The sequence below is a fragment of the Synchiropus splendidus genome, chromosome 1, assembly GCF_027744825.2.
Source record: "Synchiropus splendidus isolate RoL2022-P1 chromosome 1, RoL_Sspl_1.0, whole genome shotgun sequence".
Lineage (NCBI taxonomy): Eukaryota > Metazoa > Chordata > Actinopteri > Syngnathiformes > Callionymidae > Synchiropus > Synchiropus splendidus.
This window is the reverse complement of record NC_071334.1, coordinates 57,312,481-57,338,041: the sequence shown is the minus strand read 5'-3', so window position 1 is coordinate 57,338,041 and position 25,561 is coordinate 57,312,481. Positions and strand designations below refer to the sequence as shown.

Genomic DNA, 25,561 nt, shown 5'->3' with positions numbered 1-25,561 from the left:
AATATTAACTGCCCTACTCGCCCACAAGTATTCTTCCACCCTCCTGTGCTTCTTCCTCATCTTTTCACTACCATCTCTACTCCTCACTTTTTACACGTCTTCTAATCTGTCCTCTGTTTCTCCCAGAACCCTCCTAAATGTGAAGTATCAATTAACCCGGTTGCTCGTGAATCCTTTTTTTTTTTGTCCAAACTGGCAGTTTTGAGAGGTCGGGCGAAGGAAGGGGAGTCTATTCCACCGGCTCATTCTCACGTCATGGTGTCATACTGTATACAGGCAAGATGGGGCCCGAGATAAGAGGCCAGGAAACAGGAAGTAGATTTATTTGAGTGTCGGTGCCCTGACTCATGCAAACACACAAACACTTCCACAGCTGCAGCTGCCTTCATGCTTGCATGAAAAAAGAGCCAGTGTAGAGAGAGAGTGAATGTTAATCTCACTGTGGGAACAGGAGACAGGAGGATAGAGTGATAACTTAATTCCAAGATGTTTGCAGAGGAAGTAGATGTGTGAGGTTGCGAGTGCGTGAATGTTTTTTTTTTCTCCCTCATATTTCCCTCTATGTGTGTGTGAGAGAGAGCGAGAGAGAGCTGACATCGACAGTGCATCTGTATCAGTGCATTAATGCGTGCGCGGCTGTGAACGTGTCAACAGCACTTTACGGCGGATACTTATTATGTCATGGAGCAGTTAATCGGACCGTTATCTTATAAATCTCCGAGAATGTTTTTGCATACTGCTGCATCAGATGTCACTGGGAAGCCTGAGAAACCTGTTCGCCACGGTCTCCCTCATGCTGCGATAATTAAAATGTAGCACGAAAACTGCCCAGTGTATGATCAAAGGAGGTGGATGATACACACAGTGATTCAGTCGTGACTTTAAAACCAATACCAAAAGAAGAAACTTCAACTGATTTTTAGGTTACAGGTCGACTGAATGACTCATGTTTTGTAGATTCTGTATGCATTTTTCAATTTACATCAGATTTCAAAGAAACTCACTGGTAACACCGAGGATATTACAGATGGCTGTTTTGATTTCAGCCTCTCTGCCGATGTTATTGGAACTAAGCCACCATTCATTCCAATAGTTCTATACGTCCATTCAGCTGCTCTGACAGGTCGAAGTGTGTAAAAAACAGGATAGTAATACTAGAAGTTAGTTGGTGGACAGGTGTCATCCGTTATGTTCTTCTTCTTCGTACCTGCATTTGTCCTTCTGAGGTGTGCAGGATGTTGTTTTAGAGGAATCAGTCTTGCTTTAACACTCTTGTCAAGGAATGTTGACAGCGAAACCATTATCCATTCATCTTCCACTGCTTATCTAAGGTCAAGGTTAGGGGCCGCATGCAGAGCAAAGACTTTCCTCTCTGTGGAAACATCTTCCAGCTCCTGGCAGAGGTGTGACCTGAACTGAGAGACAGCCTCTCCCACATCTCTGCCTCCTCCCAGTTGGACCTGCTCTCAGTGCCCCCCCAGGAGGCATCTGAAAAAAGGCACTTCCACTGGTGTTTTCAGGAACGGAGTCATCAAGGTTTTACTTTGAGTCTCTAACAGACGATTGAGATCCTCACTATGTTTTTAAAGGGAGCGCTGAGCCACCCTGCGGAGTTAACTCATTTTCAGAACATTGCCTTTTGGCTCAGCTCTTTCTCCACCACAACAGAGGGCACCGCATCAGTCTGTTTGTTGGTCACATCATCTATAACATCATCCTTCACTCGTGAGCAATGGAGAGCCTCAGTCACGCCCATCACTTCCACCTCGTGGGACCAAAGTAAACAAAAAATATAAACGGGAGTCATTGGAGAGAAAAAAAAAAGATACTTTCTGAGTTTGCTTGAAATGGCATATTTCAAGCTAACTCAGAAAATATCAGAAAAGATCTCACATATGATGTCTGTGAATTTGAAAGAGACATTCTAATAATGTGGGAGCACTGCTTTTCAACCGGCAGCAAAAGTTACTTTTGGTTTTGTGTAGTATGTCGCCGCCAACTACAATGCTCATTGCACTCGATAGTCAAGTGAGAGCTGTGGTAAGTGTTTAACAATGTCAGCTCATGTTAGCTATCCTCTACTTTTTATAGTTTAGTGCCTTTAGCATCTGTCTTAGCGCCAGAGCAGTCAGATTCTGCTGCGACATCATACATGTGACTTTTGATTTGTAGGCCAAATAATTAGATTTCATGAGAAACTTAGTCAAACCTCACATCAGTATTTATGACCAGAAAATAACTTTTATCCGCCCATGGGCTTCCGTTTTTTTTTTGTTTTGTTTTTTTTTTCAATCTTCCGTGGTGGCGGAGACTTAGGCTCCCTATAGTCCAAGATAGCCATTCACCCGTGGAAAGACCTCGCTTGCATTTGTTCTCTGATTTAGAGGAAATTGTCTTCATTTGGACTGCAAAGCAGTTGCAATTTAGTAAAGCCTATTCACTAACACTCTTATTTATTTATTTATTTACATCAAGTGAGGTTGCCATGAAATGGAAAGAGAGGCAAACTGACACCAAAGGACGTGTTCTCTCCTTATTGAGACACTTTTCTCAGTCAGCGTCTCTCTGTGGAGAGCATTATTTCACACCATTTAACCTTCATGATAGCATCCAGATGTATTTGCTTGGCTTACAATGTGCATTGAATCGGAAGCTTTTCAGTCTCCAGTATGTTTATTTCCTCTTAACTAGAGTGGGGAAATTAGCCTTATAGTAGCCTTATAGTAAAAGCAGCTCATGAAAACATCAAGCGACACATTATTCTCTATTTAAGTGGAACAAATGTGAATTTGCAAGGCCATTTCCCAATTAGCATCCAGTGTGGCAACGATTGTGGTGATATCATGTCTCGCGGATGACTCTGAATCAGCTGGGTCCTGCTAACTAATGGCATGTATGCCGCCCACTCTCTTGCTGACTTTGTTGGAAGTGGAAGAACAAATGAATCTAGACTCCTCATGTTATTCATATAGATAGCTTATTAATTAATTGCTCGACCTTTCTTTTTTTTTTTTTCTAATGTAGTATCATTACCCAAAATATGTTTTCAGGATTTTAAAAAACATTTTAACAATATATGATCCGCACGAGAGCCTCAAGAGTCATTCAACTAAACATCTAACCGTTTCTCTAAGGAGAAGGTTGTGATCGAAAGATCAGCGTGTTTGTTGTCACAGCTCACATACGCCTTTGTTTAGCAAATAACAAGAGGACGGAGCTGGTGACACAGTCCCGTTGTCTATGTCGGCTGCTGCCTGGCTCAAAGAAAATACCACATTTGTCCACATTACTTTTTAATCAGTCATGATGCGTGACTAGCATGCTAAACCTCGCCCTCGGACTCCGTGTCAGTATCTCTTGTCAGTGATGCAACGCAACAGCTGCATCATTGAATTGTAGATTAAATAAGCGTTATATTTCTCAATGCTAAAAACATGTGGCTCAGAATGTATTTGTGTTAATATTACTTAGAAATGGTATTTCATCCTCTTGCATGTTCTCATTAATTCGATTATTCTAAGTAGATCATCTGCAAAACCTTATCCTATCAAGATACAATGTCTTGGAATGCATAGATAAATAGAGCCTCCTATGTAAATTGGGCCCTAAGGGCAACAGATCTCTCTGCTATAGACAACCGTGGGTGAATGCCGAGTAGAAGATTTGATTTTCTGAAGCTAAACTGACAATTTTCTGTTTTCCGTGTCAGCACATCCAGTGCTTTACCGACGGGCTGTTTAAAAAGCTTAGCTTGACTTTGGCATACAAAATGAATGATTTAGCAAGGAAAATGACACAGTCACACACGGTCTGATGTGTGATAACACAAACAGGCACCAGAGACCCACCTGCAGCCCTGCTGACACTCACTAAAACAGCACTGTGCAGCCTCTAAATCTTAATGCCAACACCAAAGTTCAATTCTATTTCATGCCAACGTCGGAGCATGAGATCGTAACTTACAGCCGGTGCCTACCCAGCCGCTGATAAAAGAAACTCAAGTGTACGCAGCGAGATAGGATCGCACTCTTGTGTGTATTTCTAGATCATTTCAATTCGTTCTACGCGCACAGATGTTTCATCTTGATGGAAATTCATCAGTATTCATACAAGAGTCAAGATGGGGTGTGTGTTTGCCTAATGGATTGTGATGTTGCAGGGAGCATCATTACGTGTGGTGCACTTGTCTCAAGCTGAGATGATTTTACTCTTTTTTGCTGTGTGAACGTTGTGGCACCTCCTTATTGGTCAGAGTAGAGCACCTCGTATGTGGGTTTGAGGCTTCACATCAACTGTGAGAAAATACTGTATTTTGTGGACCAAAACTGATGCTGTTTTTTTGTATAAAATTCATGGTAAAATTCACATTTTACTACATGAAAGCGGGACTAGAAGAATTGCTCTCGGTCCATGCGTGGAGGATTGGGTCAGAGTTGTTACTCGGGATGCTCCGATGGATCAGTCACCGATCACAGTGAAGTTTGCATCCTGCAGCACATGCACAGGGAAAAGCACCTTCAAATTAAACACACCATTTAATGTGCCAGCACTTGATGGAGCACGGAGAGTTTTCTGGGCTCATGAAAGTGAGGCCGCTGGTTCCTCAGCAGCTGTTAGCTGCTTAGCAACACCCGCCAGTCCAAGCGTGAGATTCGGAATGACAAGTAAGAATTATTATTTTCCCAGCTAGCCTTTCTCAGGTGTCGTTTACGTGGAAATGGAAACCACCGTTTTAGAGTCAGGTGCAGCACCACCTGAATCTGAAAATTTTGAAAACGTTGGAAACTTTAATAAATGCAGTGCTTTCTGTCTCTGAGTCTCACTACAGTATGTCAATATTTCACGGACATAGCACAGTCTCTAGAGATTCACCTGCAACGTCTCACATCGAATTAAATGTTTTTCAGTCGTCCTTTTGACGCAATAATTGCTGCATTCAGCAAGGTTTTTCTATTTTTTGCCACCTTAAAGAGGTATATAAAAACGCGTCTGAATGAAAATGATTTCAAGTTCATTTTTTCACATCATGTATACAGAAAGTCTCATCATATTGATTAAAAATGTATTGTAAATCCATGTGATCGTGATCGGCACTCTGGCTGATCGGAATCGGTGATAAACAGCAAAATAACTTACACTACCAGTTCAGCCAAATGGTAGCCAAACTTTAGAATATCTGAACACATGGTGGGGAGATCAATCTTTTTGTATAGCTTATGTAAAAAAAGTAAATAAATAGAATCAAAACTGACTAAAATATAAAAGAAGAAATAAATACAATTTCTGGTGCAGTACTTACCTTTTCTTTTTTCCAGCGTTTGTTCTGAGGCTATTCTTTGATTAGTGTCATCTCAAGTGCAGCATGAACTATTCTTATAACAACGTAAAGGATAATGGTGCGTGCGGATTGAAAAGCCTCTCTTTATGGTTTGTTGCATTCATCTGTCATCCTTTTAAGTGCAGCTATTGGAGACCGGAGGAACTCTGAGACATTTTGTCGCCACCAACTAACATCACCTGAGGATCCTCTTGGCAACTGTAGCAGTCCAGATTTATCCCTGTAATGCCTAGTGGCAGGTGAAAATTGCTGCATTTAAAATTACGACAGTTTTAACTTACTGAATCTGCGCAATGCCTAAGATTCAATGTCTCTCTGATTCATTTTCGCCTCTGCATGGTAGATTAATTCAATTAGTGTCACATTTGAACGCAGGTTTTTAGATATATATTCTAGTGTACAACACTTTTATATGCATTTATGCGCATCATTTCCATGATGTTATTCACTGCATCACTCAAGGCACGGGTACTGGATTATGCGCTCTGTCTATACATCATTATTTATGTCAGTTAACATGCGATTGATAGCCCTTGAGTTTATCTGATCCGCAGTCTAAATAGATTCTGGTTACAGTAGATTGGAGCGTCCTGGAGTTGTAAGTGCTGTTGACCTTACAATACGGCCTCATGTTGTCTCTTTATGGTAATGTAGTGCTCCTGGGAAACAATGTAAGGCTGCGTACAAGCTCAAGTGAACAGTATAAATCCTGGTGTGGGTGAAAAGTTCACCCCACTGAAGAGGTGTTTCCCAGGTAACCTTCAGTGCTTGAGAATGTGCTGCTGTGGGAATTACATATCACTATGTAATTTATCTGCAGCCAGAAATCTTATTTTGGTTTCAGCTTTCTTCAAAGAATAACTGATTCATTTTGGTTGAGGAGATATTTTGCAGGGCATTTGTCTCCATCTGACTGTAAGAAAGTGCTTGAATGCCGCTAACAATGCTTGTCCATTTCCAGTTGATCAATAGCACTCGAGCTGAATGTCATTGTGACTATTATACGTCTTTGACAGCGTGCTGGTGAGGCATTAGGGGGTTATGCAGTATGATGAAGCCTGTGCAAACACCTCATATGTTTCTCTTATAGACTGCTCCACACTACTGGAAAGTGTAAGTGAGACATTATTTCCCAATAAGGTCGTGTCATTTTCATTGAATGCATTATTCAGTTGTTGCTTTTTATGCATATAAATATTTTTGAAATCTGGGCAAGCACATCTGAAAAAAGGATGAGGAAACATCACAACTACCGGAATACAAAACACGCAACACTGAAGCAGATGGGATGTTTGGGTGTTTTTTAGTGGAAAAAAAAAGAATTATAATTACTCAATTACTGACTGAAATGCCACTACTGCTTGTGCCATGAAATTAAAAGTTAAAAAAAAAGTTATTTTTACATACTTTTTATGCCTCCCAAAAATACCGACCTGGCTGCTTGCTCTGTTTGCACCTGCCTGGAACCACCACTCTTTGTTGGTGGCTGGAGAGTGGCCAGGGTTGTCATTACTACCACGTAACCACTGCATAGCTCTGACACTGACCTGCTGTCCCTTTGAGCCTGTTTTAATGCTCGCAATAGCCTGTATTTATATACAGATAATAACCACAATGAATCAAATAATAATCATAGGTTAAAGGATACTCACAATAACATGTTATTGAGCTGCTTGGCTGAGGTCTGCACTCCTTGAATGCTTTTCTAGTGGGCGTTGTTACTGCTGTTCTAGTTTATTGCTCTGTTATAACAACATACTATTTGAATGTGAAAAAAATGTTAGACACAGTATTGTTAAAAGTGCAATGGTTATGCGGGTAGCACTGCCTTCTGTTGTTGAGACAGTATTTGTTTTTGTCAAGATAGTATTTAGTGGATTTGATGAATCGTATCCAGAGTTGTGCTTGGAGATGGCAACAAAACGAATCATGGCATTCAGTGGCAGTATTGTTATGGTGAACACAATTACAGTGGCGTACACAGACACAAATTGTATTTACAAAGCTGACAAAAGATTATTAGCGCAAGGCAGTTGGCAGGTGAAAAAGCAACACAAGTAGGACGACATCATGAGAGTGGGAGTGAGGTTGTGGATATAGATATTACCCGTTGAAGCAGGGAGGTCAGAGGAAGTGAAGAGAAATGAAAACACTCAGTGCTGAGCACGGAGGGTAAGGAGATGAAATGATATTGGCCATGTTTGGAGAGAGGAAAAGAAGGATAGACAAGAGGCTTGAAGAGAACCAGTGACGCAGATTGACAGGCATAAGCCTCCAATTTCAGCAAAACCAAACTGCTAACTAGATTAGTGCTTTATGGACAGTTTTGGTGTAGATTGTGATTTCATCTATGCAGTAGAGAATCCTGGGCTACCATCTGACAAATAAAGATGTTTCAAGACCTTCAGATCTTCGTGTACTACTATGCATCTATACATACCATGTCGCTTTCATGTTGCCTGTTCGCTGCCAATAACATTGACATAAAACAGAGATTTAAAATGAGTTTCTTATTGTAATCAATAATGTATGGACTGTGTGAAAGACTGGGGCAATGGGTGAAACAATAATGCCTCCAAAACAAACAAGATCGGTGACTGTATCATTGACAGAAGTGAGTCAGGAAGCACTGTTGCGGCTCACAACACCATGTCTCTGATCAGATTGTCTGGTGAGAGACAGGAACAAACCACTGGTGGAACGGTGGGGGAGTCTGTTTTGATGCAGTGCAGTGAGACAATGGAAGAGCTCGGGCTAAGACAAAAGTGTGATTGGCAGGATGAAATAAGAGCAATATTTAATGAAGTACCACTTAAAATTGGCAAGATAAATCCACAAAGGAAGGAAGAAGTGGGGCTGATGGCGGCGGAAACAAAGGATTGCCACTTCAAAGAAAAGAGTAAACAAACAACGAGTGGAAGTTGGCAAAGAAAGAAATGGACAGAGGGAGCAAATTAAAAAAACAACTACAAAAAAAACATCTGGCATGTACCATATACGTTTGCCATCCAACAGCTAGTGAATTCAGCATACATAATGAAGCAAACCTCAGTGCAGACAGTTAAGAGATTCACAAGATTGGATTCCATGCCTAGAGCAAGGAACATGGCCATACATTCAGTGCCCCAAGAACACTGCCACTTTATTTACGTATACTTTGGGTTCAAACGGACTCATATATACCAGAAATATAGCACAGCTTAGGACTGAAGTAATTGTATGCAGAGGACATGGAAGGCAAGTTCTAGCAGTTTGAAGTGACAGAACAGCTGACTGGGATGATATTTCAACTGAAAACATGCAAGATCAGAGTAGGATCATGGATTGGTCATCTCTGCTGGTTTGGTCGGTTTCTGATCCGACAAAAACATTGGTATCTGAGCCCAGTACAGATACTGGATCAAATTGGTCCCACCCCTACTTACACAGTTTGGAAACATTTGCTGAAGCTGTCCAAAAAAATCTTGTTAGTCATGGCTTATCTATCTATCTATCTATCTATCTGTCTATCTATCTATCTATCTATCTATCTATCTATCTATCTATCTATCTATCTATCTATCTATCTATCTATCTATCTATCTATCTCTCTCTCTCTATCTATCTATCTATCTATCTATCTATCTATCTATCTATCTATCTATTTATCCATCCATCCATCTATCCATCTATCTATCTATCTATCTATATATATACATGGCTTATGTATAACAAAACTGTGTCAGAGTCTATAATTATGTCGCAAGCCATGTGTGGCTCTCAGGCTTGAGTTTGACATCTAATGTATGCCTAGTTAATCTAAGACATTAAACCAGTAACCATAAACCAGTTATGAGCAGAGAAGAATAAAAACCAGAAATGAGTTTGTCTGTGAGCATGTGAGCAAATATCATGAACTCAGATTGTCGATTTTTACCAAGTGAGGACAAAATAGTTGGTTCTTTTGTGTTAGATTTCCCTCTCTGTTCCCTTCTCCTCAACTGTCCCCATCTGCTCTCTTGGTTACTCTTCTGTCTACATTTACATACCACAAGGACTCCACTATCATCATCAAAGCAAACTGAAAATCAAAGTCCAACAGTGTGTTTTTTTTTTTCCAAGATGCAAATCATATTTTACGGAAATGAAGTCTTCCAGCTGATGGCTTGAGAGAAGGTCTTAAAAGGAAATGGAAATTTAGACTAAATCCATTTTTATGTCACACTTTTTTTAATTGTCTGGTTTTGGAGGCTGCATAAGAGCTGAGAGTGGCACAGGGGGAAGTAAAAGACTGACAGCATCAGACTACAACAGTGAAGGATTGAGAACAAACAGTTGGGGAGGGTGACGTGGCAACAGACGACAGAGTGTAGGAGAACAAACAGCGTCAGGTTAATGTTAATGGGAACTGGGATCTTGTCATATTAAATATAGATTGGCTCTGTTATGGGACATCAAATATACATGAAAGACTAGCTTGACATCTGTATCAGATCCGTTAAGAGGCATGTCTGTGGACACGAAGAGGAAGAAGCCGCCTCTTGTGAAAAACAGCGGCATGAAAGCCTTTTTATTGGGAAAGAAAGGAGGAGACACTGACAAAGACAGAGAGGGATATTAGAGCACGACAAGAATCTTGACAGCACTAGATCCCGAACCAATGAAAGCACCTTTTTTTCCTTTTCCCGTTTCTTTGTAGGCTTTTTTTTTTTCCTCGTGATAGGATCAATATTTTATTGTTGTTGCTTGTTGTGTTGCTGGTGCTCAATGTCGAGGTGTTAAGCTGATGTCTTAACCTTGTGTGGTCGTGACAGGTCCCAGGGGATGTATCAACAGAGCCAGGCCACTAAACCTCATTGTCCTGGCTAAAACTCCCATTAGGCTCACATATCCCTTCACCCGAAAGGTCAACGTCTACTGAACCCACTGTGGGCATATGGATGAGAGGTGCTGTTTGGGGAGGAATACAAACACTGCCGCATTTCTCTCACTTCTTAAGATCGCTATGAGTCTTTATCAATGTAGTGTTGAATAAATCCTTTGCATACAGCTTTGAGATGAGTGTTAAACTGAGAGAGGTGATCCTGAAAGGACCACGAGATGGCCACAATCTCCATCCTAAATCAATAACACAACTGCATATACATCATCTAACCGCTTCAGTATAATCCATAAGTCGAATGTGTTATTGACAAATTATTTTGTCAGATTTGTACACAAAAAAATATTTCCATTTGTATGAGTGCATGAATATTCTGTGGTGCGCATTCCAGTTCCTGAACTGGTTACTTGGTACAGCTGGTTCCGCAGTTTAAATGTCAACAGCTACGTCATCGGAGCATTCCCCAATGCACGATTCTCAAAATAACCTAGCAGATTACTCTCTTTACTCATGAAAGTCTTTACACAGAGACACATCACGAGGGATCTCCCAGCTGAAGTTGGTGATTTGTTGTGGCTTGCGTTTCATTTCAGGGCTGTTGAGTGCGTTTGCTTTGTGAACTGTGTTTGAACTCATATTAGAACAATTGTTCCACATATACTATCACTATCGGTGTGAGGCCCTGTACCGAAACGGCCCGGTCCAAGTAGATGAACCATTTCACCACTATGTATATTCATACTCTGGTGACTGAAGAGCTGAGCAGCCACACTGTTTGCGCTCTCCACAGTGCAAAAATGTGCATCACCAAATGACTTAAATTCGATTTTTCTACAGTGTGTCTCCCAGTGACTCCCAGCTGATACTAGGTCATCCGGGAGACATTCAGAGTACAGTTACACTTCTGTGGTTGATTGGTTGCTGAGTCATGTTTCACTCAACCTGGAGTTGGCCACAAGAATAGCTGGGTCTCGCCTCTGTCTCAAATTTGCTTGAAAGGGAAGAGACTAGACTCTGACAAGTGGTTGTAAAGGAATGAATATATTGTCTATTTTTTTTTTTTTTATAAAACAGGATTGACTGGTTCAGAGATCATTGGAGGTGAGGTGGTGACTTGAAAAGGACAGCATTGGAATTCAGTGAATCAGAGGGGCAGCTCATTGGGAGACAATGTTAGGAATGCCAGACTCTCGTATTGAAAGTAGGGACAAAGAGTGCTAGAGATGGAGATAGGGTAACGCAAATGATGACATGCGGTTTATGAGAGGACTGGATGATCAACATTTGTTAAGGTGACATGTTGTTGCAAGTCATGAAAGGTTAATGATGGAAGATGATTGAAGTGGAATGTTTCCTTTTGTTTCAGGCGCTCGCAACCAGTATGAGCGAATGGGCAGTGATGTTACCATGCAGTGCGGCTCCCTGGACAACGATGCCTCCGTTTCTTGGAAGGTGAATGGAACAGATGTGAAGTTTCAGCACCAGCTAGAAGGACCCAGATTGATTCTGACCCAAGTGGACCTCGGCCACAATGGACTCTACAGCTGCTTTCAGAACCCACACGGAGAGAGACGTGACACCATCTATCTCCACATCGGCAGTAAGTACCCAGACAATTGCCCGCCGAACGCTACTGTCAAATCTGATGTGATGAATCTTTAATCATCCCAAAGTGAGTGGGAGTAGAGGAGGCCTAGATATTAAAAAGCGATTAAAATGAGCGTGCTGTTCAACACACTCGTGAGCAAGTTGGAGAAAACACAGAGAAATATTATTCAAAGCTGCCGACTCGTGACAAATCGTGAAGGCGTTTACAGTCTTCTCTTTTGGTTCCTGGAAGCCTTTGGAATTGTATCAAACATGAGTTGTGTTTTTATGAACCAGAAGTAGACTCATTACTTGTTTTACTGAGAGCCACGCTTGGTTGGAAGTGCTGATGTGGCAGGAGGAGTCTTTCAGGAGAATCAAACGTAAGCATTTGTGAGTATCAATTTGACCTTGGAAACATGCTGCCTCACTTAGCACAAGAGCTCAAAGCACATCCAGATGACTTTTGGAGAGCATTTCTTCATTAACACTAATGTGTCATCCATATTAAAAATCAGACAAAGGTCCTCCGCAGTGAAAGCAGCAGCAAACAGCCACCCATTACTGGTCAAACGTCATGTGCCTCTCAATTTTTTTTTTTTTTTTTTACAGAAAATAGTTTTTTGATGTGCTAGTTGTACACATTGACATGTTTATGTTTTGGTTGGTTCCGACTTGACATATAATTTAATCTTCATGCATTTAGATTGTTACCAACGTTTGGATCCTTATTCTATGGAGCCTGGTTCAAATCAAATCTACCCGTCAATACGCACCTGACTCCACCGCTCAGTTATCTTCCGACTTAACAATCTGTCTTGTACCACTGATTTGCTGACCAGAGTCCATGTATTGGCAGACCATGTGTCTTGCAGCCTGACAGGATGATTATTCACCAGTGTGACTGACCCTTTGCTGCTGATGTTGTTGGGTCCGTTTGCTAAACCCACTCCTCCGACAGCAGAGGAGCTCAGCGTGACTTGAAGAGGAAATTAAAGTAATATAATCTATTAGCGCTGCTAAATAGCGGATTCGATTCACCAAACTGGTGATGCTTAGCATGCAAATATTATAATCAATTTTATTTTTGCTAATGAAGTTCCGTAACGACGCTCTCATTTCACCGAATAATGGCAAGTTATCAAGCACTGGAGTTGGAGTGCCTGTGTATGCAAATATTTAATTACATTTTGTTTCATTTCAAGGAATGTACTCGAGAGTGAATTGATTTTTAAATGATGCTTCATTTAAGATTCAAACAATAAAGTAATGTTTCAATTCTTACTATAAATAGCTGTGAGCTATTTAATAACGTCGTCTTCAACTGTCAGACGCTCTCACGATAAAAAATATTTCATTATGTTTTAGACTTGAAAACATTTGTTGTTTGATTTCTTTTGTGATGCCTCCATTGAACTGTCTTTCCTTTGGATTGAGTCCCATCTGTGTTCTAAGGAAAGCAGAGGTTCACAGGTAGAGCTCGGCGATGCAACATGAATGTCTTATTCACAATAATTTTCTAGATTATTGTAAATTTAATGTTTCAAACTGCCATTGAATGAAAACCAAAACAGCCATTTGAAAGACTCTTAATGGCTCTTACAGAAAGCAGCACCCCTTGAAATCCTCGATGAAATATTGACTACTGTTGCTGATGCAAATGTAATCGCTCTCTCCCCTCAATTAAAGTGAGTTGGTCCTATACAAAATGAAACTCAACAAAAATGAAATTACAAGACAGATCGTCTTTGTCATCAGCCGTGACAGCACCACTCATTTGGCGTCCAACAGTGACATTTTGATGCACTGCAGCAGATTCTGTAATCGCTCTGAAAACTGTAAGCTAAACTCTTTTTCATTCCGCCCAACGCTGACGTTGAATCGCTTGGACTTTGGGTCAGGCTGTCGGGTCCTATTGCCTTGTCATTTCCAAACCACTGTGTAGGATGAATTGGGTTGCTGTCAACCTGTGAGAGAACATGTGGATAATAACCAAAAGCTTAAGAGCGTGTTGCCATCATTTTTTCAACACCAGTGTCAGGACATGACCGAGACATGAGTTTAATAAATAACATTTACATAAATATTTTTGAAACATTTGTCTGAGTGTGTGTCTGACTATTTGTTTAATCATACAGGCTGTTGAAAATAGAATTAGGATAAATGTCTGGTTTTACAGGTGGTATTGTCAGGTGTCTTTGTACAGTGCTTTTAAGCAGCACGGTCTGTTGTTTCTGATGTTGTGCCATCATGCTGGTGGTCCATTTGTCAGCACCCTGCCCTACCTTGGTTATTAAACCAAGATGGATGGAGGTTTAGAAGAACTATGACTTACATCACTGGATATGAGCAAATATTTTGTCAGACTGCCTTCATTCGCTTGGTACCATAAACCCAGCAAGGGAGACCATCAATGACTCTTCCTTTTGGCTCCACTGCTGACAGAGGGCACAGGGTTGGATTGGAGTGGGATGAAAATAGACCTTACTAGTTTTGTCTCCGACACAATAATTCAATCCATCCAATACATCAACCACACATCCGTAAAAAACAAACAAAATCAGAAATAGGAAAATAAGAGAAGATGAAAAGAATCCCTTTTTTTATAGTAAAAAAAAAAGAGAAAAAGATGCAGACCTCCACCTCCCTTTTTATTTCCATAGATATTATGATTTCCTGAAATAACATTGTTGCTCTTCATTTGTTTTACCTAGTTAAACAGCTTTTTATTGAGATGTTGTTGACTCCATTGGCGGTGCCATTCTGGAACTTGCTCACACAACACACACAGTAGATGCAAAATAAAGGGAGGTCTGTTCACCACAGTGAGAGAATCAAAAGATTTGTAGATGCCAGATGGCAATTCGGCCCACCATCAGCATGTGGTCATCTGAAATGTGTTCATCTGTTTGTGGGCTATTGTGCTAACTGACAAATTGATCTCATAAACTCCTTGTTGCGGTGTTCTGGAAATGTTTCAACCTTGACACTGAATACTAATTTATTACATGCTGTTTGACAACACACTCTTTCACATGAACATGAGCGAAGTCTTGACCAAGCTAGGACATGACCAGCACATGATCTAGACATCACCTTCACGTTTTATTTTAAACAGTAATTTTTCAGGTACTGAACTATGTAGTCAGTCATCAAAGCTGGCATAGAACAAACAATTTAATTCATGAGTGAGTCCAGGAACAGATTTCAAAATGTGTGTTTTTTTTGTTTTTTTTTTAAATCTCACTTCAGTATTACTGGTCCCAAAACGGTCCAATTGTCAAGACTTGTCTGAAGACCTAAAACACCCCCTTGGAAATTGCTTTCTTTTGGAAATCATTACATGGTGTCGACTGCAGAGTTTGAGTTTCTTATTTACGTCAGCTGTCTCACCTGTCGCCTTAAAACTTTCAGACTTTGACTGAATACAGCTCTTATGATATTCATTCATTATATCTAAGAAATCTAATGCATTTGTTTGTCCACAGAGAAACATAGCTACAGAGTGTAACTATTCATAGGGGCTCAATTTCTTGTGTGCGAAAACAATATATTTGTGCTCTTGCCTGCAGTGAAAGTCATTGCCACAGTAACAGTTGGTGATTTTATATGCAGCTCATACACATGGGCACCATCATTTTGATTCTTCAAAGTGCAAAAATTCTCGTGCTCCATATCTCCTTGTCTCTGGAGCTTCTGTTTTCCAATTTGCTTTGTCTTATCGTTTTTCTTCTCTTTCTGTTTTCTTCGCCTTGTGTCGGTTTATTTTTATCTGCACTTTCGTGGTGTTAAGAGGAACTCAGGAAAAGGGAAGAAAAAAGAGTTTCCTGCAGATGCAGTGATTATGACGCTTTGTCAGTCAGCATTTGTTGTGATTATCATCGCGGTGATAGTTTGACTTTTATGCAGTGTTTATTGCCGACACGGGAGGGTTGGTTTGTTTATGGCGCCAGCGTTATCAAGAGAATATTAGCAAGTTGCAAAATGCCATCTGCCTGTTTTCAAAGATCAATTTCACTTCTCTGTCTAACTCATTCCCCAAATATAACTCAGGTTGTTGCCATCACAAGCGCAGAATAGCAGCTTGACTGCTGAATTGGTTCCAATTGACTGCGTTATGCAGCATGGTAAATGAAATTACTGAGCAATGTCTCCTCCATAGCAATAGGTGGCGCCTCGACTTCTTCAAGTTCACATTCGAGTCATCCCATTAAGGAGCATGCAGTCATGAGAAAAACAAAAGAAAGCTGCGACCTGGACTGATCAAATATTTCAATAGCGTTCACACATGTGCTGGGTTATCATCATTACAGGGAATAAGCGCTTCTATCCTCAGGGTTCTCTACTGCGCCTCATCTGCTTAGAGGCCCTGTACACTGGGATCTTAGGTTTTCAGATGTTTTTGTTAAGAGTGAAGTGTGAATTACAATCTCAGTGCTCTCTCACCATCAGTCAAGGAGCCCTTTTAAGGTAGAACCATCTATCAATCCAGTTGCATCATCTTGCTGGTGAGAGGTAGCGTTAATGTTTAGCGTTGTTGAAAAAGATTCTCTGGCCCCCTTCAGGTGTCACTGTGAATTTTAGCCACTCCCATCTTTGTTTACGCAACTATCTTTAAACATTGTCATTGCATGTGTTTCTACTCGCGCCTTCATCCTACAAGTGTGAAGACACGTTGGTGATCTCCCTCTAGAAGTTTGCCATACAATCCCAGTATGATTGAACCGCAGTCTTTGTTTATTGTTGGCACTGTGATGTCTTTTTCCTAACTATGTTATTGCATCACTGAATCTGAAAAGCTCTATATGTTTATCCATCCCGTCAATGTGGTTGCACTCAGATTTACTTGCTTCAACAACGTAGACATAAATATTGTGTGCTGCAGTTGTTTAAATAGGAGGCTCATGTCTTTTCCATTTCAAAGAAACAAAAACTGTTTTATATGCGTTATTTTGTCTCTTTTACTCAGCAGCAGTAGAGATTTATTGAAAAGCCTTTTTGCAAATTTGGTTTATTCCCCTCTTGATGTCTTCATGACAGAGAGACTGAAAATGGTCTTGTATTTCCTTCAAGTGTTAAGTTTGATTCATTTTGAGTGGATGTGTTTCATGAAAAGGAACAGAGAAAATGAGGCAGAGTACAAATGTTGAATGATTTAATTCGAAGAAGGACATCGAACATCGAGGTTCATTGGTGAAAAACAACATCATTTGCTGTCACTTCTTTTCTCCTTTTCTGCCTTCGTCCATTCATCCAGTTACATCTGTCCTCGCTGGCCGTCAACAAAAATTTATAGCTTCACTTCATGGTCTGCACCGGTCCAGTAACTCTTCTAGCCTTCTATCTTACACGATACTCAATGCTGTGCGTTGTTTATCCAGACGTAGACCTCCGATGACCTGCAGTATGATGAGTCATCCAGGGACTTGTCAGTGTACTCCAGTAGTGAACTAAAACATTTACAAGTTTTACTGGCTGCTTGGCACCTGTGCAGAAACTCCATTTTAAAAGAGTGAATAAGGTATGTGCCCCACTAAAAATACTGAAGGTCTACTATGAGATTGACATATGATTGAGCATGAAAATTGTATTGTTTAAAGTTGAAGTCCTTTTCATTAGTAAGGTTCACAATGCGATATATAATAATAATCTTACGTAGAGATGTGCAACGGCACGAGTTGGCATCAAACCTTTCTGAAATCCTGTCCATGTTGTCAGTGAAAATAGGTTTCTGAAGCCATGATGCTGTGGGGATGAAGTACCTGCAGCACTGTATATATTTTTCTTTGTTTTTTTTTCCCAGCACTAATGAGGTTTCTTCAACCTGGATGAAAGCTTTTCTAATATCCCCCTGTCTCAAAGCACTTTTGCTGGCTTGTGCTAATAGTGAAGGGCAGAATGAAAACCTACTGGATCAGTTTTCCTCTGTAGTTGGGTTGCTGCTGGCCACCCTTAAGACCTGCCAACACATGCGTGAGTGGTCATCACTTTTAAAGAGCGTGCACTTCTTCTTGAAGGACCTGAGTCTCTCAAGCAAATACAGACTCCTCTGGCCTGTCTCGTAATGAAAATCAACAGTATATGTATCATTTGAAACAGATATCTTATAACAAGAATTGCAAGATTCCAACAATACATGCTTGGTCTTTTTTACTGTCGTCTTCCATAGATAACCCTATAAACAGTGGGGTAGACAGACAGGCTAGACCTCCCAACCAAGCCCTCTCTCACCCATTCAGCCCCAAAGTATTTTACTATTTATTGGGGCATTTTTTTTGAGTTTGTCGGAGAATCATCTGACCGGCACCGCGGAGGATGGATGCGCCGTGGCCCCTCCCACTCCTCCTCATGCCGCATAGTGCAGCGGTCAAGTGGCATATCATCAGGTAAACACATTGTTTGAGTGGTTCCTTTCAGTCAGAGTATTGATATGTGTTATTAGGATCTTTGTTAAAACACACACTAAATGGCCTTGTTATTTAGGCTGATATTTCCGACTGGTTCCACAGTGAAATGCATTCAATTTTTAAGGCTTACGCTGGACACACCAGCAACCTCATGTTCCTTAGGGTTATGTTCTGACCAGTATGGCACCACAAAGTCACTTTAAAGTTTGGAGTTGGATTATTTCAGTGACGTACCAACTCAGCAACAACAATCATATTTTCTGCAATGGGTGCCCTTTGTTTCTTGCTTGAAAAATCACCACGCCCAAAATGTCTGTGCACGTGCCTGTTTATGAATGATACTTGCCTTTCAATTTACATATCATTAATAGTAATAATTGGTAACAGTAATAATTCCCAAGAGGAATTTTATTCTATCCAGGAAGTCCAAACACCATCAGAAATCGGCAGTAGCCCCACCAAAATGCAGACCACCTTCTAAATGATGTATACACAACACGTCCCCATGCATGTTAAGAGAGGGCTACTTGGGAAGTGCTTCCTTATTTTTGCTCACTCACATTCTACGGTCATGAACTCAAAATAAACCCAGACTACCTGTTCATAATTGTAGTGTTGAAACGGTTAATGTACCCTTCTGGTCTCATGACAACGTGTGAGGCTTGTTGTGTGTCAGGAAATAGCATTTTCATCTGAAATATGGAGCTGAAAAATCAATAATCCCCCTGAACATCAGCTGCACGCTTCAAAAAAGTTCCCTGCCTAAGCGCTCTCCTTCCGCTAAGCCCATTAGGACGCCACTCAAGCCAGTGTGCCAGCCATCACCCAGCATGCCAGCTGATAATAGACAACATCTAATCCTCTTTTTCGCCACCGCAGCATTTGATCGACTTTGATGGGTCACCCCCCCCCCGGTTATTGTAATGACCAGATTTTAACCAACTCTTTGGAGAAAACCATTGCGCGTGTACTACTGCTGTCTGCTTGGTAATAACATAAAACCGTAAATCACCAGTTTGGCATAGAGTCCCTCTTGTAAACAAATCCTGTCTGAACTGCTCTAAAATCATCACAGTGTGGTGAGACGTTTTCCTCTTCAAAGCTCCTGATGATAACTGATCCGTCATCTGCCAATGTTGTGGGTGTGCACAGCCTAACAAGGCCATTTGGCTTAAGTTAAGATGTGGGGTGTGTTTGTGGGCATGTGGTTTGTGCTGAACCTCTTAGAAGGTCACGGGCGCAGTGGAAATTCAGCCTTTTTTAGTCTGCTTTAAAATTGCTTCTGCCCACCAAGTGGTATAGTGTTCACTTTCACACAGGACTGGTGGTTTGACATCAGGTTCAAGTCTGTGTGAATGGCGCGAGCAAAGCGGATGGTTAGACGCGGTGACCACTGAAAGGTAATAAGCTAAAAGATCGCTGAATGAGACCACAGAAGGGGGAAAAAAACACCCTTGCAATAAGAATTTCCTGTGATGCAATCCTAGAATCTCTCACACTCTTCCTTATTTTAAGCCATAATCCATATCAGATAACAAGAGTAAAGTGAGTTGATGATAGTTTGGTTGAACAAATGGCAAAGTGTTGTATTACAATCTCGATGAAGGCAACATCCAAAGCCGGTGTGGTTCTTTGTTTATTGAGGTGACCTTGCCGAGCTGGAGCTACAGCTCATACCCAGTGATCTCCTCTTGGAGACAGATGACAACAAACCAGCTGATATACATTTCTGTTCTCTGGGCTGCTTGTTGTTGTGCATACAGCAGTACACACACTCGGGGGAACTGTGCTACATCGTCAGTAATGGAATTATCTTGTCTCCTAGCAGACGTCGAGATGCGTCTCCGGTGAGAATTCCTCTTTAAATCAAGAGGAGTTTGGCCTCACACATAAGGCCACAGCGTGAATGACTCTTCTTCCATTTAATTACTCTCTTCACAGCCCCCACTGCTCAGTCAGTTATAATGAATAGGCTAATACCTGGAAGCACGTTTTTCATGGCCTCAAAAGTGACGTGTCACCCTACACTCGCAGGCGTGTTGTCATTGATGTCAGCCAGAGATAAACATAAAGAACAGCAGTCCACAACAGACCATCAAGGCACCTCCAGCAGCGTCATCGCAGTTAAATATGAATTATCTGGCGGTTGTCTGTTCATGATGTACCTGAAGCTGGCACTTCATTTTGATAACTGTGTTGTATTTTCATGTTACAAAAGCAATGTTTAGACTTTGTTTTTCAAATACGAATTGAGATAAGGAGCCACTAAGATTTCTACGGCTTGAATTGACCTCAAGAAATGAATTGTCACTTCACTTCACACGCACCGGTCTCGTATCCAGGTCATTATTTAACATTTCAAATCATGAAGTCTATTTCGAGTCACTGAATTGTTCGGGATCATATCGTCCTAAATGAACAATACTGTACGTGCATGACTCGGGTCTGCGATCTCAAACCATGACACAAATCCAATTGTTGTGAAAATCTATCGTTAGACCCTGAATATATGTTCCACAAAAGGGAAGGATTTCAGCTAAATATTCAAATAACGGTCATAATGGACTGGAATAAATAATTCATTCTTTAAAAACACCTTACATTCAAATCAATAAAATAACTTCCTAGTGAGTCTGGTGCCTCACTCATGCTATTATTCATTCAACGCCTTGCCAGCGGGGCATGTACCTCAATGTAATCGAGACGCACTGCCCACTGAGAAAAGGAGCTTTAAACGTAGCACAATAACACGGAGTGAAGGCTTAGGCTGGGTGGAAGCTAAGTGCTCGGTGGAGATCCGCGCTTGTTGAGTGCTTTTCTAGTTAATTCGAAACAGTGTGGTTCTTGACAAGAAAAACAAAAGGTTTGCAAGGAATTATTCATATGCACTTTTCTGGTCAGCATAAATAAAACACTTTGCAGAGCTGTTTTTAGACTACTGAGCTGATGGTTCGCCAAACACGTTCAATAGCACCATTTATTCCAAGTATAACACGTGTCCCACAAATGCGCCTGAAACCTATCGGTCATGAATGTGAGTCTTCCTGTGCTACCAAAATTATTATGTGTAGTTGTTAAACAGTGCTTTTAATCATGAGACATGGGAAGAAAATAAGATTTTTTAGATAATTCTTGACTCTTGGGTTCATGTATTTTGAAGGTAAATGTCACTTATGTGTTTCTCATCTTTAGACCCAGTTCTTCCAATCCCCCTAAATTTCTTGCCAGACGACAGCGTCCCCTATCACATGGACAACCATATCAAATATGAAAGCGGCCTTGGTTTAGATGTCAATAGGAATCCATGGGGGGGAACTTGAACATATTTAAGAAGAAGAAAAAAAAGCCATTGTGTGTGCTTTGGCCTCTTTGTTTCCACTGGGTATCAGCAGTAATCTGGCAAGACATATTGTTTTCCCTTCCCTCTTTTCTCCCCGCTGCTGCTTCTAGGCTGAGACAATGTGGCATAAATCATTAGGGCTGAAGGAAACAGTCCTAGTTTTGTGATGAGAAGTAAAGCGGTTGTCCAGTCATACATTTTAAGATAGAAAAGCTCTTGCCAGAGGAGAAAACATCTCCTCTTTAATAAATAAATGGAATATTTAGAGGCACAAAAACAAAGAGGTATCTTGTCATCAAACAAGTTTCATATTATTTAAATACTAATTTGGTTGTTTTTGCTCTGACAGCTTTTGCTGTTTCTTAGGGAAAAGAAAGTCAGAAATTCAACATGTGCCTTGAGTTCAGAGTAATGGTAAGGTTTGAGCACACAGAAGTATCTATCTGAAACCTTCCCTGCTGATATGCTTTTGAGCCTTCCTTGAAGTCATTTATAAACTCTTGGATGATGTGAAAACTCCAGTCTATCTTTTTATTAAACTAAATCAAATTCCTGGTAAAGTCCACTCTCACCTTCATATCGTTGCATCACACTGTCTGTGGTGTGACTCACTGGTGTTACTTCTTTGGCATTTAGTGCCCCTCAGGTTTTCCGTAGTCATTCATGTGGACATTACTTTTTCATGCTTTAGGATTTATAAATTAAAACATCAGGAACAAGTCATTTTCATGGGCAACAGCAAAGTGCCAAGTCTACAACGACTGTGAAAAGCAGACAGACCCGTAAAGACCCGTCTCCTCCAGAACACGCTTAAGGGAATCGGTCCAGAGAGTTAAGGCTTATTCAAACTACACTGTTAATAACGGTAGTGTGTAGATCAAGGAGGATCGCAGAAGTGAAATTCTCCAAGAGAGGAAGCTGAATTGGCGGGAGACTAAGCCAGAGACAGGGGAGCTTAACTGAAGGCACGACGGCCTAACACAGGAAATGGTGCCGCCATGAAGCCGGACTGAGGATCTTTGTGAGGATTTACTAAAGAATGAAATTATGCATGCAGTGAATGGGAAAAGGGGAAATGGGTGCTGTGCAGACGCTTGTAGAAGCATATGAATGCTTAAAAAAACAAAACGGTGTGTGTGTGTGTGTGTGTGCGCGTGCAATGTTATGTTGGATTATTGAGTTCATACCGGGAAAGAAGAGGAAGCAAATGGCCACATAGAAAAGTCACATGACAGTGGAGTGATGCAGTAACACTCCTTAATAGTGATCACCCAAACTGTTGGTCATTATTACGTTAAAATGATTAAAATTAATACTGAGATATAAAGTTAGGTAGATGGATTTTTGTTTTTTGGGGGGAATTAATTGCTGTGGCTTCACTTTCGGATAGAAGGGAGACAAATCGATGATAAGCTGAGGCGCTCACTCACTTATCTATTATGTTAAAAAAAAAAAAAGCACTACTTAGCAGCCCTCCAACTCACGCGCATGATGAAACACTCAGGCAGAAATAAACACTTTCTAATTATGCAGAGTTGCCTCTCATGTCACAAATAGTCCTGCTTCAGATCAACTTTGTTATTGTGCCGTCGAACTTGAGTTTCAAAGGCTCTATCTTCGAGGACTTTTGAATTCATGACCATCTGCACCATTTTTATGTGGCTCACATGAAGTGTCCTTTGAGTATTTTTGTTGTGACCAATTCTATACCCATTTTCTTTTTTTTTTTTTGTTTCGTGTGTATGTGTGTGAGCCTGTTTTCCTTCCCCTTTCGGTGGCATTAAAGCAAATTGAAGCGAACTGAAGCCAGTGAAGCATAACTTCTAGTTTTCCAAACTTCTGCTTCTGACTCCAATTAAATTTTCAATGCTCCAACTCCGTTCCACTCAGATGCTCTCCATGAAACAAGACCGCCGAGATACAATATACTGTACGCTTCTGGTAATTGCCAGAATGAGATGAGGTTGCTGCCCTAAATTTTTCGACATTAGTCATGAAATCTTAATGGCGTCCTACTCATCACCTCCTCTTCCAGTTTGATACCGGACTCGCGAATCCTCTTCTGTCTTGGTTCATCCCATCAAGGAAGATCACAGTCATTAACCTTGTCTCCTCTCCTCCTCTTCCCTGTCTCATCTTTATTAGCTTACCCTCCCATTCTTTCCAGACTCTTGAACATAAATGGGCTCATTGTCAAAAACGTCTTCAAATAAAAATGCTTTCTGAACTTACAACCTATTCATCTGCGAAAAAAAAAAAAATCGTTTAAAATGTGATATGAATTTGGTGTGAGTGCAGTAGTAGTGGGAGTCAGACTTCTGCTTCTTGCACACCAGACTTGTATTTTTGGCACTAATAATTTGCACCTTATTTATTTATGTATTTATTACTATTTTCAAACCTGCTGTTTTTTAATGCAAGCTGACACAACCAGCAACATTATTTCACTGAGAAAAATTGTGGCTTTTAATTTACCGGACCGGATCTTATTATTGCATTTTTTATTATATTATATTATATTATATGCATTTTTACATTTTTGTGAGTCAAAATGTTATCACGTTTTGTAGCTGTAAATTGTTGTTTCTATCCTGAAACACACATTAAAAAACTTTGCATGTTGCATTTATAATTGTATTTTGTTTGACTAAAAAGTGCTCTTTGCTATTCTTTTCCGATGAACCACCATGCGCAGTCCCTCACACATCTTTATTATTCACTGTAAATGCTATTATAATAGTGTAAAATGTAGTTTACATGAATAATATTCCTGGAGGCTGATTTACTGTAGGCTCAACTGCTAAAACACATTCTTGTCATGTCATTCTCTAGAGACACTCAGTACCAGTGACTGGACTCCCCACACATTGTCACATTGTTAGATTAGATCACATTAGAAAACCTTTATTAGTTTATTCACTTCACACTTAATGCCAGTACTGCAATTCTGCAACAGACTTGATCCTGATCCTGATTTGATGATGATCCTGAAATGGCTTCCTTTTTACCAGAGATAATATACTCTAGGGAAAAGTATGATTGAACACAAATTAAATGTTTAGTTTATAGGAAAAAAAAACGTAATAATTGGACCTGTTTCTAAACCTACACTGATGCATGGGGCTCATCCAACATGTGCTTCTGAGCCCCTCTAGTCGCACTGACTTACTATAGTTGCTATATGCAGCATACATCCCTATTTGTGTGTGTAATGGACTAGCTAACATAATTTCATGCCTAAGGATTAAAGTGACTTATCCATTTAGTCTTTTGAGGTCATTTGTATTTGATGCAGCCCACGGAGGAGATTGTTTCTCCCCCACTCTCTGACTTATTAGACTGATAATAGTTGCACTGCCTTGCTGCTCCATTAGGACGTGCTTCGGTAATGTACTCTGCTTCTTCGGGCCCCCCCGCAGGAGCAACACGTCTTAAGTTGCAAGTTTGATTTGGAAAAAAAAAGAAAAATTGCAGCAAGGATCACAGCCCTGTTATCACTCCGACTGAGTGCTATCACAACAATATTCAAATTTAAACGCAGCAATGTGTAACTCTTATCCTCCCCTCTGGCGAGCAGAGTAATTACAAAAGCTCTCTGGTCGCTGTTGACTCATGAATATTCATGATCGGAAACCAGCGAGCACTTATTGCAAAAATCTGGCATCCAACATACAGAAATGTTTGCGCTTTAAATTGAGATACAGCCGCGAAGAAGAGCCTATTTTTAGACTGCAGCTTGTCGGAAATGTTACTGAACAAACAGCACCACATAGATTGACTCGCCAAGGAAGTGTCACACGCTGATTTTTCACACACATAAAACCCATAAAACAAAAGGCCACTAATACAGTAGCAACGACCCTTTGCTTTGGCCGGCTGACTTGCTTCATGGATGTTTTTAATGTAAATAATGAATGTTCCTTTTCTCTTATAAACATGTTACGTGTCAATTTTCTACACTGCATCTGCTGCGCTGAATAATACATGACTTGGCATATACTTCTTTTGAATCACTACACGGGATTTCG

General features: G+C 40.6%; 1 protein-coding gene across 1 annotated transcript in view; it reads left to right on the top strand.

The window, feature by feature from the left end:
* Nucleotides 1-25,561, top strand: part of cntfr (ciliary neurotrophic factor receptor) — a 174,933-nt gene that overhangs the window by 90,179 nt on the left and 59,193 nt on the right. Inside the window, exon 4 of the mRNA XM_053855104.1 lies at nt 11,566-11,799. Coding sequence (XP_053711079.1) covers nt 11,566-11,799 — 234 coding nt within the window. The remainder of the gene's footprint in view (nt 1-11,565; nt 11,800-25,561) is intronic.